The 16,825-nt window shown below is 46.3% G+C and overlaps 1 protein-coding gene across 2 annotated transcripts in view; it reads right to left on the reverse strand.

The window, feature by feature from the left end:
• Positions 1-4,744: 4,744 nt before the first annotated feature.
• LOC143963601 (nucleoplasmin-like) overlaps positions 4,745-16,825 on the reverse strand; it is a 45,567-nt gene continuing 33,486 nt past the window's right edge. The window contains exons 5-7 of one of the 2 annotated variants that reach the window (XM_077473280.1): positions 14,203-14,245; positions 8,326-8,390; positions 4,745-4,858 (exon numbers count right to left, since the gene is read on the reverse strand). In XM_077473280.1, the coding sequence (XP_077329406.1) occupies positions 8,351-8,390; positions 14,203-14,245 (83 nt within the window). In that variant the 3' untranslated portion in view covers positions 4,745-4,858; positions 8,326-8,350. The remainder of the gene's footprint in view (positions 4,859-8,325; positions 8,391-14,202; positions 14,246-16,825) is intronic. The other variant, XM_077473281.1, reaches the window with a different exon arrangement.

Genomic DNA, 16,825 nt, shown 5'->3' on the forward strand with positions numbered 1-16,825 from the left:
AGGCAGGCTTATGCTGCGCACTGGGCCTGTCTGTTTTGATTTTGGGACTGGGGGTGTTCAGTGTAGCGGTGGGTGTGGTCACCTGTGCGCCGATTCAGAGTTGCCACTCCCAATTCCAGAAACATGGTTCTGGAATAGGGGTTGGACCTGAAGTCTGAGTGGCAGGCAGCTCATGTGAGGAGCCCTGCCCAATTATCTCTTGGTATTGACAGGGGGCAGGCATCCCATGCTGCCGGGGAGTTATGAAGGGCAGGAAAAGACAAAATGGAGTACTGCATTGCTGTTCCAGGCATCCTCACATGGGTATGCGCCGAGCACAAAGGAGGGATGGAGGAACCGCTAGGAAGGAGCCTAGATAAAGATCTTCATCTTTGAAAAGGTGTCAAGCTGCTGTGACCGGGGAACAGAGGACTTGTATGCTGGACAAGATCAATACAGAAGAAATGGCAGTAAAGTGGAGGAGAGTAGATCAGCGTTCTGTGACCGGGGACACAGAATGGGTAAGTAGCAAAAGATCAGCATGAACTGAACAAGAGAAGAGAAGCCATCTTGTGGCCAGGGAACACAGCATTGACAGTAAAGGACTGGCTGGAAACAGTAGTCTGCCTATTACCCAGTGTCAGGGCGGGGGGCTACTGTCTACCTCTGGTGTGGTTAGCACACTGGTAATACCTTTCAAATGGCTGTATTGCTGTCTGATTCATTGATCCATCGGAGAGCGGCTGTATAGGCCTTTGGTTCTTTGATCACCGAGGCAATACCGTTATGGTCTGTAAGGTGGAATTAGTCAGTGATTTTTTTTTTTTCTTGTCCCAATGGAAGTGAAGAAAGTGTTTCAGTAGTTTTTGCAGAAGGAGACCAAGAATACTAGATGTGCATCAATTTTCAAGCCAAGGCTGTTCATTGTCTTACAATACACCAAATGCTATGGGCATCTCATATCATCCCTTGTTCCACGCAGGTTGTATCCTGCAATAAACATAACAAAACCGTGCAAATGACTGTTCATTGTCTTAACTGATAGTGGGGAGTCTGGCAGCAGGGTGATTGGCGGATTGCTAAGTAACCAAGTGGTGATGGTACTGCTACATCTATATTTCTCCAATGGTTGACAGAAGGCTTTACGGCTATGCTGATGAAGTTTGAGAGGATGCCACCAAGCTACAGGAAAAGCAAGGAATTGCAACAACAGTAGTTCATAATGTGCTGTGCTCATGTGAAGACACCAGAAACAGCCCACCACTGAATTGGGAGGAAGCATGGTTTCCTGAGAAAGCGGAGATCGGCCAAGTAAAAGGGTTTCTCCTCAATCCCAGACAAAACGAGTACTTATGTAATGGGAGCACAGCCCTACTGCAAAGGATATTTTGATGCCTGGAATTGGGTTTTAAGACCTGTCAGTGGACTTGGACACTAAGCGGTAATAAGCATTTTGTACTTCACAACAGCTAAAACATGTACACAAGTATATTTTCAAAGTGTTCCTTTGTTATTTATGCTTCCACCACCCACTTATTTTTATTCAATGCCCCCCAGTTGCACCTGAGCCTACAATGACCCCCCCCCCCCCCCCGCATCATTTTAGCATTGCCTACTTTGGGATGCACTGTTCTTGATCATTTTGTTTTATTTATTTTCATCAAAATCAACAGACAATGGATTATTCCAAACATTCTCCTAAGTGATTTTTTATATATATATATATACAGTGGTGTGAAAAAGTGTTTGCCCCCTTCCTCATTTCCTGTTCCTTTGCATGTTTGTCACACTTAAGTGTTTCGGAACATCAAACCAATTTAAACAATAGTCAAGGACAACACAAGTAAACACAAAATGCAATTTGTAAATGAAGGTGTTTATTATTAAAGGGGAAAAAAAATCCAAACCATCATGGCCCTGTGTGAAAAAGTGATTGCCCCTCTTGTTAAAACATACTATAACTGTGGTTGTCCACACCTGAGTTCAATTTCTCTAGCCACACCCAGGCCCGATTATTGCCACACCTGTTCACAATCAAGGCATCACTTAAATAGGAGCTGCTTGACACAGTAAGGTCCACCAGAAGATCCTTAAAAGCTACACATCATGCCGAGACCCAAAGAAATTCAGGAACAATTGAGAAAGAAAGTAATTGAGATCTATCAGTCTGGAAAGGGTTATAAAGCCATTTCCAAAGCTTTGGGAATCCAGCAAACCACAGTGAGAGCCATTATCCACAAATAGCGAAGACATGGAACAGTGGTGAACCTTCCCAGGTGGCCGGCCGCCCAAAATTACCCCAAGAGCGCAGCAATGACTCATCCAAGAGGTCACAAAAGACCCCACAACAACGTCCAAGGAACTGCAGGCCTCACTTGCCTCAGTTAAGGTCAGCGTTCATGCCTCCACCATCAGGAAAAAACTGGGCAAAAATGGCCTGCATGGCAGAGTTCCAAGGAGAAAACCACTGCTGAGCAAAAAGAACATCAAAGCTCGTCTCAATTTCTCCACAACACATCTTGATGATCCCCAAGACTTTTGGGACAACATTCTGTGGACCGATGAGACAAAAGTGGAACTCTTTGGAAGGGGTGTGTCCAAGTATATCTGGCGTAGAAGGAACACTGCATTTCATAAAAAGAACATTATACCAACAGTAAAATATGGTGGTGGTAGTGTGATGGTCTGGGGCTGTTTTGCTGCTTCAGGACCTGGAAGACTTGCCGTGATAAAAGGAACTATGAATTCTGCTGTCTACCAAGAGATCCTGAAGGAGAATGTCCGACCATCTGTTTGTGTACTCAAGCTGAAACGAACTTGGGTTCTGCAGCAGGACAATGATCCTAAACACACCAGCAAGTCCACCACCGAATGGCTGAAGAAAAACAAAATGAAGACTTTGGAGTGGCCTAGCCAAAGTCCTGACCTGAATCCTATTGAGATGTTGTGGTATGACCTTAAAAAGGCCGTTCATGCTCGAAAACCCTCTAATGTAACTGAATTAAGACAATTCTGCAAAGATGAGTGGGCCAAAATTCCTCCAGGACGCTGTAAAAGCCTCATTGCACGTTATCGCAAACGCTTGGTTGCAGTTGTTGCTGCTAAGGGTGGCCCAACCAGTTATTAGGTTTAGGGGGCAATCACTTTTTCACACAGGGCCATGATGGTTTGGATTTTTTTTCACCTTTAATAATAAACACCTTCATTTACAAATTGCATTTTGTGTTTACTTGTGTTGTCCTTGACTATTGTTTAAATTGGTTTGATGTTCCGAAACACTTAAGTGTGACAAACATGCAAAGGAACAGGAAATGAGGAAGGGGGCAAACACTTTTTCACACCACTGATATATGTATATGAATTGCCTTCTTAATAACAAACAAGTTATACTTGCAGCTATTTTCCACAGAGCAGCACCAATCCTCTTTGGTCCCCCCACCAGCACTCCTGGCCCATTCCTCCTGACTCCAGAGCACGCAGCTTGCAATGGGAGCACCCAAGCAGATTCACTCCCAAGCCTGTGTTCATTCACACACAGAACCGTGGCTAGGCCCTGCGCCCTCTCTTTTCTCATTGGCTCACCGTCTGATTGGCAGCAGTGGGAACCCATGGCTCCTCCTGCTGTCTCAGTCAATGAGAAGGGAAAGTTCCCGGAGAGCCGAGGCTCTTGAGCACATTGCTGGACCGTGATGTGGTTCAGGTAAGAAGGAGGGGAGCTGCTGTTGCAATGAGGTTTTTTACCTTCATGCATATAATTTGGGGGGTGGGGGTGGGGCAGTCTACTGCACTAATATTGCTCAGTTAGTACAGAGACCTCTCTTCTGTTCAGCCCGCTGAGTTTGGAAAAAAAACAAAAAAAAAACAAAAAAAAAAACAAAAAAAACACAAACATAACCCTGGCTAATGACCTCAAACCCAATCTAATGACCTCTCATCAAGGTCATTAGCTTGCCACAGCCAGTGTCAAATGACCATAAAAGGTTTAGTGGATACCCAAACAGTTAAAAGGCAACCTGTTAGAGGGTGGTTATATAGCCCACTGGACATTTTCACCACTTTTACTCGTGAAGAAAAACTAGCTTGATGCCACAACATGCCTGTGCAGCATTAGGTCTCACCTTTGTTTGGAAAAAAAGTCCTTCTGACAGGTTTCCTTTAAGGATCCCGATATATATTTATTCTATTTATAAAACAATGTAAAAGTGGCCATAGCCACTATAGGTTGGCTGGTTTTGCCCAGACACCCATGTCATTTAGTGGTCACAATACATAGTACTCAAAAGTGGAATATGATTGATAAGGTTCTCCAACCTTTCCCATGATAGTCCTTTCTGAGAGCTAGTTAGCAGCACACATAAGAATGATCAAATAAAGGCAGATTATTGTCATTAAAACTGAGGGTCAATATAGGCTTATTTAATATGGCAGTATTAAGTACAGTAACCTCTCCCAGGATATGTTCCTATTTTTTCTTCATTTGACGAGAGATCAAATCCAGTACTACCATTGACCATTTCGAACTCCACCAGTAAAGTACAAGGTTTTTTTTCTTAATGTATTGCACTAAACAAATGCAAGTTTTAGCCCGGTACATTAAAAACCCATCTTGCTGCATCATTGGTGCATGGCAATGCATGTAAAATAGAATACATTCCAAGCCATACGACAGCATATGTCAAAATGTGCCAGAAAGTCACCTCTGAAGTTATACCAAATAGATTTTCTTTACAAACTAGGTATTACATGAACAATGTCTGACACACCATTGCCAATCAATCACAATTTATTTTGAAAGCATGCAGTGTGCCATGTTAGCAAGAGGTCCAGTTGTTCAGAAGCTTAAGATGCATTCTTGCATTTCAGGATCACATTTTGAAAGCTGAAAAACAAAAATTAAATAAGTAAACCAATTTTAAGAAAATAGAATCTATTCAGAACAAAGAGTGTGACAAACAAAAAAAAAATAAAATAAAAAAAAAAAAAAAAAAGACTTTTCGGGAGTAGCGATTTTAATAATTCTTAAAGTGAAACATTAAAAAGTGTAATATTCCTTTAAATTTCGTGTATAGTATGCCTGTAAAGGGGCGCATGTTTCCCGTGCTTAGAACTGTCCCTGCACAAAGTGTCATTTCTGCAGGAACAAATTCATTTAAAAGCACTCACAGTTATAATGGTCGGCTCCCTGTAATACAGGGAACAGTCATTGATAAAAATAAATAAAGCATGGGGTTCCCCCAAATTCAATTATCAGGCCCTTCAGGTCTGGTATGGACATTAAGGGGAACCCCACATCAAATAAAAACATGGGGTACCCCCCCAAATATTGATACCAGACCTGAAGGGTATGGATTTTAAGGGGAACTCGAAGCCAATTTTTTTTTTTTTTTAAATGGCGTGGAGTTCCCCCCGCAAAAAAAATTCCATACCAGACCCTTTATCTGAGCATGCAACATGGCAGGCTGCAGTAAAAGAGGGGGGACGAGAGAGCACCCCCCTCCTGAACTGTACCAGGCCACATGCCCTCAACATTGGGGAGGGTCTGTGACCCCTCAAAGCACCACATCCCCATGTTTATGGGGACAAGGGCCTCATCCCCCACAACCCTGGCCAGTGGTTGTGGGGGTTTGCATGCGGGGGTCTCCTTCCAGTCCAGAATTAATCTTTATTACCTCATTAGGCATACCAAAATTTTAGCAAAAGATCCTGAGAACGTGATGAAAAACTATTAAAGTTCAAGAGATTCACAAATTAGGACGGGGGTACAAAGTGATATTCAAGCTTTATCACCAAGAAATGGAAGGTACCACAGCAAGAGGTGGGAGGATCATCTGACTGGTTACTTTGCACCTTTTAGATCAAGCTAAATATATTTTACATCCACTGCCTAAATCCACAATGATGGCAGCTGCTGCAATGCCCATCACTGGCCAATCATAGACCTCTGAAGACAACCCTTAAAGATCTATAGTAATGCAGCCATAGGATTACTTGTATCTGATAAAATTAGCTCTGTAGTTTTGTACTCCTACACATACACAATGCTATCCCAATTAGCTGTGTGAGGTCACTGGCTTTAAATTAGACATGACAAGTGGCTAAGGCATAATTAAATGACTAATTGTTTAAAACACACAAAGTGTAATTGTGTTAATATTCTTTTGATCTCTGCTCTGAGAAGTCTGAAAATTGGCGCACTCAAGTACACACAGTAAGAAAAAGTAAACATTACGTAGCCAAGATCAGGGCCCAGCGGGGAAGAGCAAAACAGCCCTGAAACATAAATCACACCAGATCTCATCTGGGTACGGGTCAAATAGTCAGCCTAATGAAGTCATATAAGGCCCCATCATTCATTCCATGATTATATTTATCTTTGGTAAACACTGCCAAGCTAGTGCAAAGTGGAGGGGGCATCCACAGAAAGAACAATAAAAGTTTAAATCAGATTTAGGAGAAAGACTAGGATGCACCAACCATTGAATTACAGGAGAAACCCATTATTATTCTTAAGGGAGGCCCAGAATAAAAGGCAGAAAGAAATATATGGAGGGCTGGGCATGACTGAGGTTGAGTGTGAGGGCAAAGACAGTGTTAAGGATTGATGCTGGGAGAGGAGGGGGAGGAGCTATGGAAAATTAACTGAAGGGGGTGGAGGGTTATATATAGCGTGGGCGGGGACTATCGGCAAGCGAGGAGGAGAAGTTAGCAGTGAGGAAGTTTCCCACCCTCCCTTTTATTGGCGATAAATGTGTTTCATTTGCGCGTTTTTGTCTGTGTTCCTTCTCTTAAAGGATGTCGGTGATTCGGGTTATCATAGCAGCAGTAACGGCGGTGTCTTTGATGGTGGCAAGAAAACCGATGTGATGGAAGTGGTGGGGGGCTCATAGGTGGTATGTGCCCTCTTTTGGTGTATTCCAGCAAAAGGGTAGGCTGGAATATGAGATTGGTTGCACTGCGGGAAAGAGGGTTGTCTCCAGGCTGATAAACGGCCAGAGGCCTGTTATGGTAAAATTTGGTCCCGCAGTGTACTGGTGGAAAGCGTTAAGTGGAAAAGGTGAAGTCGGGGTACTGTCAAAGACCAAACAGACTGGGAGTTGGAAATTGTCGTTATAAAATGGTGTTATATTTAATTGAAGTTATTTAAGTTTTGGTTTGAATATTTGTTAATAAAGACTGCTATGGCCATTTTACACTCCAAACTCCTGTGTGGTCTATTCATTGGTTAGAAGAGGGGGAAGGTAAAAAGGGGGATTGGAAGAGGTAAAAGGTGGTTACGGGAGAGTTGGCGATATCTTGAATACATTGGTCATGCCATCAGCAACGAATATCACACCTACACACGAATGTCAGCTAATTCAACCTAGGCTAAAGTACTAAATTTGGTGCCATTACAAGTTAAAAAAAAAAAAAAAAAAAAAAAAAAAGGTACAGTACCAAGTTTTGCATTATTTTGTGCTACACGTTACGCAGACAATAGCATCTTTCCATGATTACAGAACAGTGCATGTTCACTTCTCATTAACCACAACCTAACCATCAATGTGATAATAGGGCCCATTCACCCTGTTGTATTGTGTTAATGCTTTTTGTTTGCATTAATGCGCATCGCATTAGGGGGCTCTATTACCAAAAATATTGGGACACCTGCCTTTACACGCACCTAAACATTAATGGCATCCCAGTCTTAGTCTGTAGGGTTTAAAAATTAAGTTGGCCCACCCTTTGTAGCTATAACCGCTTCAACTCTTCTGGGAAGGCTGTCCACAAGGTTTAGGAGTGTGTCTATGGGAATGTTTGACCAATAATTTTGGCTATATATATATATATATATATATATATATATATATATATATATATATATATATATATATATATATATATATATATATATATATATATACACACACACATACATACATATACATACACACACATACACACACACACACACACATACACACACAACCAACCATTCATCAGTATTAGCAACACAGTATACTGTATGACATGGTAGTGCACTGCAACACATTTGGTTGCCTTAAGCTGGGATATCCCTAGTCTCAGTTCAGTGTTGTAGGCTGTAGTCAGTCCAAGCTCAGATGGTTAGTGCTACTTTTGTTGGGTTTGCCCTATGTTTAGGGTATTGTTTGCATGTCAGAGGTGTTGCAGTATTGGAGGTTGAGGCCTCCTAGGCCCACCACCTAAGAAAGGCCTGTGTTAGTTTGTTCTACCCTACTGGAACATCTGGGAAAGATGCAGTCTGCTAAATAGTGCCCTGAAGAGCTGGGTACAAACTTCTGCTTGTGGACAATGGGGGGGGGGGGGGAGAATGCCATGTCTACTTACAAAAAAAGATAATGGAGTTTGCATATTAGTCTGAAGAGTATAGTTTGCCGATCTTGACAAGACACCTATAGTTGCAGAGAAAAAAGAAAAAAAAAAAAAAAAAAAAAAAAGACCAGTTACACTTACCGGTAACGGCTTTTCTAGGAAATCTTCCAGGACGGCACACCTGAGAGATGACTGGTCCACCTGACAGGAAACACAATCAACAAGTTTAAAAGTTCCCACCCCTCCCTCAGACCCTCAGTTATGGTAAAGAAAAGCCCACAGCGGTGTCAGAGGGAACATTCTGTGAGGAATAAATATACCACACCAATAAAACAAGGGTAGGGAAGTAGGCCTGCCGTCCTGGAAGATTTCCTAGAAAAGCCGTTACCGGTAAGTGTAACTGGTCATTTTGTCCAGTCATCTTCCAGGACGGCACACCTGAGACGATAAGCAAGAAGTTCAGGCCTACCTTTAGGGCGGGACAACCGCTTGTAGGACCTTCCCGCCAAATGCCAAATCCTGAGGGGACAACAGCTCCACTCTGTAGTGCCTCAAATGTTCTATGGCTCGTCCATGTTGCTGCTCTGCAGATCTGGTCGATTGAGGCGCCTGCCCTTTCTGCCCAGGAGGTCGCCAGGGATCTGGTTGAATGCGCCTTAAGGCGGGTTGGCACTGGTTTACCTGCCCGCCTATAAGCAATAGATATGGTTTGTCTGACCCATCTAGCTATCGTTGCCTTATGCCGCGTACACACGAGCGGACTGTATGGCATACTTAGTTCGTCATACAATCCAACGGACAGTCCGTCGTGCTTTCCACTGAACGGACTTGACCACACACGGATGCACAAACAGTCCGTCGAAAGCTTGCGCGATGACGTGTACAGCACGTACGACGGGACTAGAAATAGGAAGTCCAAGACACAGCAAAGCACCCTTCCGCCGTGTAAATCCTTTCTGGGCATGCGCCATTCTTAGTCCGTCGAACTAGCATACTGACGACCGTACTGTCTGCTGAAACCAAAGTACGACGGACAGAATTTCGAAAAAAAACGAAATACTTAGTACGCCAGACTGCATGCTGAAAAAGTCAGCTGAAGCCCACACACACACGAGCGGATTGTCCGCTGAAATGTGTTTCGACAGACTAAGTACGCCATACAGTCCACTCGTGTGTACGCGGCATTAGAAGCTTGTAGACCCTTTCTCTTCCCTGAGAAGGTGATCAATAAGTGACTGGATCTCCTAAAGTCTTTCACTCTTTCCAAATAGACTAGGAGACAGCGCCTGACATCTAAGAAATGGAATCTTTCCTCTTCCTTATTCTTGGGATTCTGGCAAAAAGACGGGAGAATAATCTCCTGTGTTCTGTGAAATAGCGAAGCCACCTTTGGCAAATAAAGAGGATCCTGAGTGAGGATTACCCTATCCTCTAGGATACGCAAAAACAGCTCTTTAATCGAAAGGGCCTGTATATCACCCACCCTTTTGGCCGTAGTGATAGCCAGAAGGAAGGCCAACTTAAATGATAAAAGTCTAACAGAAATTTGAGCCACCGGCTCAAAAGGCCCCTTTGTTAGGGCATCTAATACCAGGGACAGGTCCCATGGAGGGCAACTGACCGACCTGACTGGAACTACCCTTTTCCTGGCCAACAAAAATCTTTTTATCAGTGGTTATTGCCCTAGCTTCCTGTCAAAAAACACAGACAGGGCTGCCACTTGAACTTTGAGGGTGCCGACTGCCAAACCTTGGTCCACCCCCTCTTGAAGAAAGTCTAGGATGGTAGGTATCATCTGGAGAGCCCCCTCCATAGACTGCAGCCAATGGGAGAAAACTTTCCAGACCTTTGCATAAATTTTTCTGGTGACGCCTTTCCTACTGAGGAGAAGAGTGTCTATCACTCTCTCCGAACAGCCCCTGTTGCCATGCTGTCAGAGAGAGACGTCCCAGGTCGGGGTGAAAGACTGGACCCTGACTGAGCAGGTCTCGTTGCACCGGCAGATGCAACGGGAGAGCTACCGAGAGACTCTGAATGGTGGGAAACCAAACCCTCTTGGGCCATCAGGGTGCTATCAGCACCAGGACTGTCCTTGAGTAGGTTAACTTCTGTAGAACTCTGGGAAGGAGTACCAGTGGGGGAAAGGCATAGGCCAGCCTGAAATCCCACACCTGTACAAGAGCGTCTATCCCTTCTGCTTCTTGATCCTTGTAAAGGGAGAAAAACCTGCGGACCTTCGCATTCCTCCGGGAAGCGAATAAATCTATTTTTGGCTTGCCAAAATGTCTGCAAATCAGAAAGAAGATTTCCTTGCTCAATCCCCATTCCCCTTGAAGGATGGGCTGTCTGCTTAGGAAATATGCCTGCAGATTGAGTGAGCCTTTTATATGAATCGCTGCCAGTGAAAGGACACTCCTTTCTGCTTCCCCAAGGATCTGCTGTGCTAATTCCCTCAGTTTGCCAGACCTTGTCCCCCCTTGCTGGTTTAGGTATGCAACCGTGACCCGGTTGTCTGAGAGGACCTGAACCTCTCTGTCCTGCAGTTGCTGTTGGAAATACTCTAGGGCTTTGCCTACTGCCAGGAGCTCCCTGAAATTGGAATATTCTCTGGCTTGGCTGCGGTTCCAGGACCCCTGGGTATATTGGTCTCTCAGATTATCCCCCCAGCCCCAAGCGCTGGCGTCCGTAGTCAAGACCAATGGGTTTACCTGGGACCAGGGGGGCGACACTTCAACAAGTTGTGTGGGTTGAGCCACCACCGCAGAGAGAGAGAGACCTCCTCGGTGAGGGACACTCGCCTCTCCAATGTTTCTCTCTTTCCTCCCCATGAGGCAAGTAGGAAAGTCTGAAGTAGTCGAGAATGAAGTTTTGCCCAGGTTACTGCCGGTATGCAGGCCGTCATGAGGCCCAGCAGTCTCATTATATATCTCAGAGAGGCTTCTCCTCTTTCGAGAAGGGCGACAACCGCATTCTGGACCTTCACTACCTTTTCTGTTGGTAAGAATACCTTCTGTGCCTGTGAGTCTAACAGGTAGCCTAGGTATAGTTTGGACTGAGATGGTGTCAGTGAGGACTTCTCCCGACTGACCATCCAGCCCAAGGTCTCCAGAGTCTCTAACATGATGTCTGTCTATCACTGCTTGCCTTTGATCCACACTGTAGATCAGCAAGTCGTCCAGGTAGGGTATTAGCCTTATCCCCTGCAGGTGTAGGTATGCTACGACCTCAGCCATCACTTTTGTGAATACCCTTGGGCTTGCCGCCAGCCCAAAGGGAAGAGCTCTGAACTGCCAGTGTTGTACCTTCTGCTGTATGTGAACTGCGAAGCGTAGGTACTTCTGGTGTTCGGGAGCAATGGGTACGTGTAGATATGAGTCTTTCAGGTCCAGAGTGACCATAAAAACTCCTGCCTGAATATGTTTTCTTACTGAGTAAATACTCACCATCCTGAACCTCTTCTGAAGTAAGTAACGGTTTAGTCCTCTCAGATTTATTATTAACCGAAATTTGCCTGACGGTTTTGGAACCACAAATACGTGTGAGTAAAAACCCTGGGCTAACTGACTGGCTGGTACTGGAGCAATAACCCCTTGCTCTGCCAGCTACTTTAAATTTCTCAGTAACCCCCGCTGCCAGACTGGAACTACCCTTTAGGGTGGCGTCATTTGCCTTCTTTCTGAGAGGCTCCGGAACTGGAGAAAAGAATTGCACTCTTATCCTTTCCTTTTCCAAGGTTCCACTTCTTCCTCTGTTCAACTTTCCCTTTATGATGAGTCTTTGAGTGGGGGCCTCAAAAAAATTTCTTACCCCTTTCCCTCTTGGGCATCACCGGGAACTTCTTTCCCTTTTCAGTAGATCGGGACAGAACCTGATCTAGGCCTGACCCAAACAGCAGGGAACCCTCAAAGGGAATGCCGCATAAGCGTGACTTGGAAGTGAAATCTCCATCCCAGGTCTTTACCCATAGGGCCCTCCTGGCGGAGTTTAAAAGTGCTGCTGCCTTAGCTGTGGTCCTAACAGTCTCCACCGCTGCATCTGCCACATATGCTACCGCTCGACTGATTACCTCCAGCGAGTCTACAATTTCTTTAGTCTCCTTACCCCAGGAGATGTGATCCATTAATTTGCCAAGCAAGGTGTCTGCATTTCTGGCTACACAGGCGGAAGCTAGAGCCGGCGCCATTGCTGCCGCATTTGCCTCCCAGGCCCTTTTGAGTAATGTCTCAGACTTTCTATCCATCTGATCCTGGATATTTCCAGAATCTTCGAAGGATAAATCAGACCTCTTAGACACCTGCGCTAGGGCTGCATCCAAACGAGGAGTTTTAAAAAATTTCTCCTCCTCCTCATCCTTAAAGGGACACCTTCTCTTCCAAGCTTTCAGTCTGAGGAGCTTACGTTCAGGTTCCTTCCATTCTCTGAGGTCTATCTCCTTCAGAGACTGGTGAATGGGAAAGGTTCTGGCCTGCAACCTTCCTAGGCCCCTATACACCCTGTCCTGTGCTGAAACCTGAGCAGAGGGGACCTGGATATCTTCCGAGGTGTAAATGGCCTTTAATAGTCCTTCCATGTCCTCACTCGAGAACAAAAGTCCCCCAGGTTTTGCCTCCCCCTGGCTATCCTGGTCTGAATCTTCCTCCCCAGAACTAAATTCTGGGACCTGACCTTCCTCCACCTCAGACAACAGGGAGACCTGGCCCTGGGAACTCTCCGTATAAGATGTGGAAAAATTCTCTTGTGAATGAGGAGTCTCTCTCCCAAAGGACCCTCATCCTGACTCTTCACTAGAGTAGTTTGAAAAGATTGAAGGGTGGCTAACATTTCTGACTGTAAAGCCCTACATTCACGACCTGGGCGGTCTCCTTGCCTGCGAGCTTAAAGATACATTTATCACAGAAAGGCTTGCTGTGGTCTTGTGCTAACTTAGAATTACAATAACCACAATGCCTGGACTTTGAAGTAGCCTTTCCTTTAGACCTACAGGCTGACCCCTGGGCAGAGCCTTCAGTCCCTGGAAATAGTAAAAAAATAGACAATTAGCTACTCATGTCCTAAAAGGGCCAAGGGGGGTCTGCCTCAGAGTACCCTGCCCCTAAAACACAGCTGGATCACTCACCCCCTGTGGTGACCTCAATGGCTGTCTGCTCAGACGGACCTTCCAGTTCCATGGCGATTTAGCTGCCCTGCAGGATCGCTGGATCAAGGTGTAGTCTTGAGCGTTCCCCTGTTTGCCTTGGAGATGCTGCAATGCACAAGGCGCTTCACCAGAATGTAGCCTGGGTGCTTTCCACTGCACCCTCTGCTGTTTAAATAAACCGCCGATCGGCGCCATCTTTGGGAGGTCCGTCGCCCGGAAATGACGTACGGCCCTCTTCCGGACATGCGCCGTAGTGCTGGAACGCACGCCATCCGCGTTCAGCACTCCTGGAAGGATGCAGCTCACCTCACTCCACCAACGAGCAAAGTTCAAGGTAGGCACCAGCATAAATGGGGAGCAGCACGTTTAGGACAACTTCCCTGTCCCACGTGGCTGAGAACAAGGCTCTCTAAAGAGACCTTGAGTGAGGACTATCTCCCCCAGGTGTCTCTGGGGGTTACAAGGGAGTATCGCAGACCCTGTCTGCTGAGTCCCAGGGAAAGATAATCCTCTAGGGAAAAAAACGAGGTCCCAGACCTCTCAACAAAAATAAAAAAAGGAGAAACTTGGTTTTGCTGCCATCCTGTGGGAAACACAATCAAGAACTGAGGGTCTGAGGGAGGGGTGGGAACTTTTAAACTTGTTGATTGCGTTTCCTGTCAGGTGGACCAGTCATCTCTCAGGTGTGCCGTCCTGGAAGATGACTGGAGAAAAATGGGGGATATATACACAATATAACAGACATACACACATACCTTAGGTCTTCTTCAGGTGATAAATTGTCCAAACGGTTGTCCACTAAACACAAACAAAAACTCACTTTTAAAGCCATGTCACAAAAAAAAAAAAAAAAAAAAAAAAAAAAAACACCCTTTCTAAAGTACCATTACATTCAGTAGCACTGCATATGGTAAAAAATACAATCATTAAAAGCAGAGGTCCGCCCACCGCTGCAAACATTAAAAGCCTGCAGCTGCTAACTTTGTAAATCGGACACTTGCCTGTCCTGGAGTCCAGTGATGTCAGCACCGCAGCTGATGTTTCCATCTGCTGTCATGTGCTGCCGTTTCCACTGCAAGCAAGGGAACCCGGCAGTAGTGATGGACGAACTTCCGACGGGACGTTTCGCGAACGCGAAACGCGAACGGACACAAACGTTCGCGAAAACGACCGTTCGCCGCGGGCTCCATTGACTTCAATGGGAGGCGAATTTCGCAAACCTTTAGGTCGAATTTGCGGCCACGGGGTAATTATTAGGGGGTAGCACGTAGTCCCACCACCTGGACAATAGCATAATACATGTATGAGGTGAATTTGGGATCGATAACTACAAGCATTTTTTTTTTATTTGGGAAATTGTTCTGACAATTCAGGACTATGGAGCTAATGAAGGCAATGGAGGAGAGGGAAGGTCAGGGACCAGGGTAGGCAAACAAGAGGGTGCAGGAGATACAGAGCACTGACAGCAGCACCGTAATACAGAGCACTGACATCAGCACCGTGACATACAGCGCTGACAGCAGCTCCGTGACATACAGCGCTGACAGCAGCTCCGTGACATACAGCGCTGACAGCAGCTCCGTGACATACAGCGCTGACAGCAGCTCCGTGACATACAGCGCTGACAGCAGCTCCGTGACATACAGCGCTGACAGCAGCTCCGTGACATACAGCGCTGACAGCAGCTCCGTGACATACAGCGCTGACAGCAGCTCCGTGACATACAGCGCTGACAGCAGCTCCGTGACATACAGCGCTGACAGCAGCTCCGTGACATACAGCGCTGACAGCAGCACCGTAAGCAGCCCCAGGAGGAAGTCAGCACAGCACAGGGATGGTGTGATCCCCTCATAATAAGAACCCCCAGGAGGAAGTCAGCACAGCACAGGGATGGTGGGAGCCCCTCATAATAAGAACACCCAGGAGGAAGTCAGCACAGCACAGGGATGGTGGGAACCCCTCATAATAAGCAGCCCCAGTAGAAATATGACACCGCTCAACCTCTTCAAAGAGGAGGGTAGGGGCATATAGTACGGTGTGCTTTTTTGGGTCAGGGAAGTGAGCCAAATGAATTAAGAAGGTCTGTGTGCTTGATTCCAAAAATTGTTTATAGACATATACATGGTCTACTGATCACATGTGTTGAATTCCTCCGAGATCCATGCCTCATTCATTTTTAGAAATGTGAGGTAGTTAACACTGTGGTGAGCTAGGCGAGTACGCTTATCGGTCACAATCCCCCCTGCTGCGCTGAACGTCCTTTCGGACAGGACACTGGATGAGGGGCAAGCCAACAGTTCGATTGCAAATTGGGCAAGCTCTGGCCAGAGGTCAAGCCTGCCCACCCAGTAGTCTAGGGGTTCATCACTCCTCAGAGCGTCCACATCGGCCGTTAACCCAATGTAGTCGGACACCTGACGGTCTAGGCGTTCCCTGATGCTGGATCCGGATGACACCTGTCGATGGGTCGGCTGAAAGAATGACCTCATATCCGAAGTCACCAACACATCTTCAAACCGGCCTCTTCTTGCAGGCGCTGTTGGATTGGTACCCGCAAATCCTTCTCTGGGAGTGGGAATTGCTCCTCTGCCAGCGCACGCAAAAGCAGAATGCAGCATTTCTCGAAGCAAGGCCTGGAAGTGCTGCATTCTGACAGCCCTCTGCGACGGCGGTAACATTTCCGCCATTTTGTGTTTGTACCGGGGGTCTAAGTACGTTGCCACCCAGTACTGGTCCTTGACCCTCATGCTTTTTATACGGGGGTCCCTATTAAAACACTGGAGCATGAAGGCCCCCATTTGCACTAAAGTGGAAGCGGTGTGGTGGCCTGGCTCCTGCTCATCATCCAGGATAATGTCGTCCTCTTCATTCTCCTCTCCCCATCCTCGCACAACAGGGATCCCAGAAAGGTTTAAAGCATGCTCTTCTTGCTCCTGCTCATCCGCCCCGGCACCATCCTCCTCTGACTCCTCATCAGACTCCTGTTGTTGACTTGTCTCAGATAGAGTAGCCCCCCCTGGGAATTCATCCAGCATTGCGACTTCCTCATCTTCCCGCTCCTGCTCCTCCACAGCCTGATCAATGACACGACGCAATGCACGCTCCAGAAAGAAGGCATAAGGTACCATGTCACTGATGGCGCCATGGCTGCGACTGACCAGTTTGGTGATCTCCTCAAATGGCCGCAGAAGTCTGCATGTGTCGCGCATGAGCAGCCACTGGCGCGGTGAAAAAAAACCCAGCTCCCCAGAACCGTTTCTTTCGCAGAGTTCATACAGGTAGACGTTAACTGCACGTTTCTGCTGGAGCAGCCTATCAAGCATATAGAAGGTTGAGTTCCATCGCGTCGGGCAATCGCAAATAAGACGTCTGACCGGC

The sequence above is a fragment of the Lithobates pipiens genome, unplaced genomic scaffold (genome assembly GCF_037356315.1).
Source record: "Lithobates pipiens isolate NorthernLeopardFrog02 unplaced genomic scaffold, aLitPip1_a1.2 Scaffold_8, whole genome shotgun sequence".
Taxonomy (NCBI): Eukaryota; Metazoa; Chordata; class Amphibia; order Anura; family Ranidae; genus Lithobates; species Lithobates pipiens.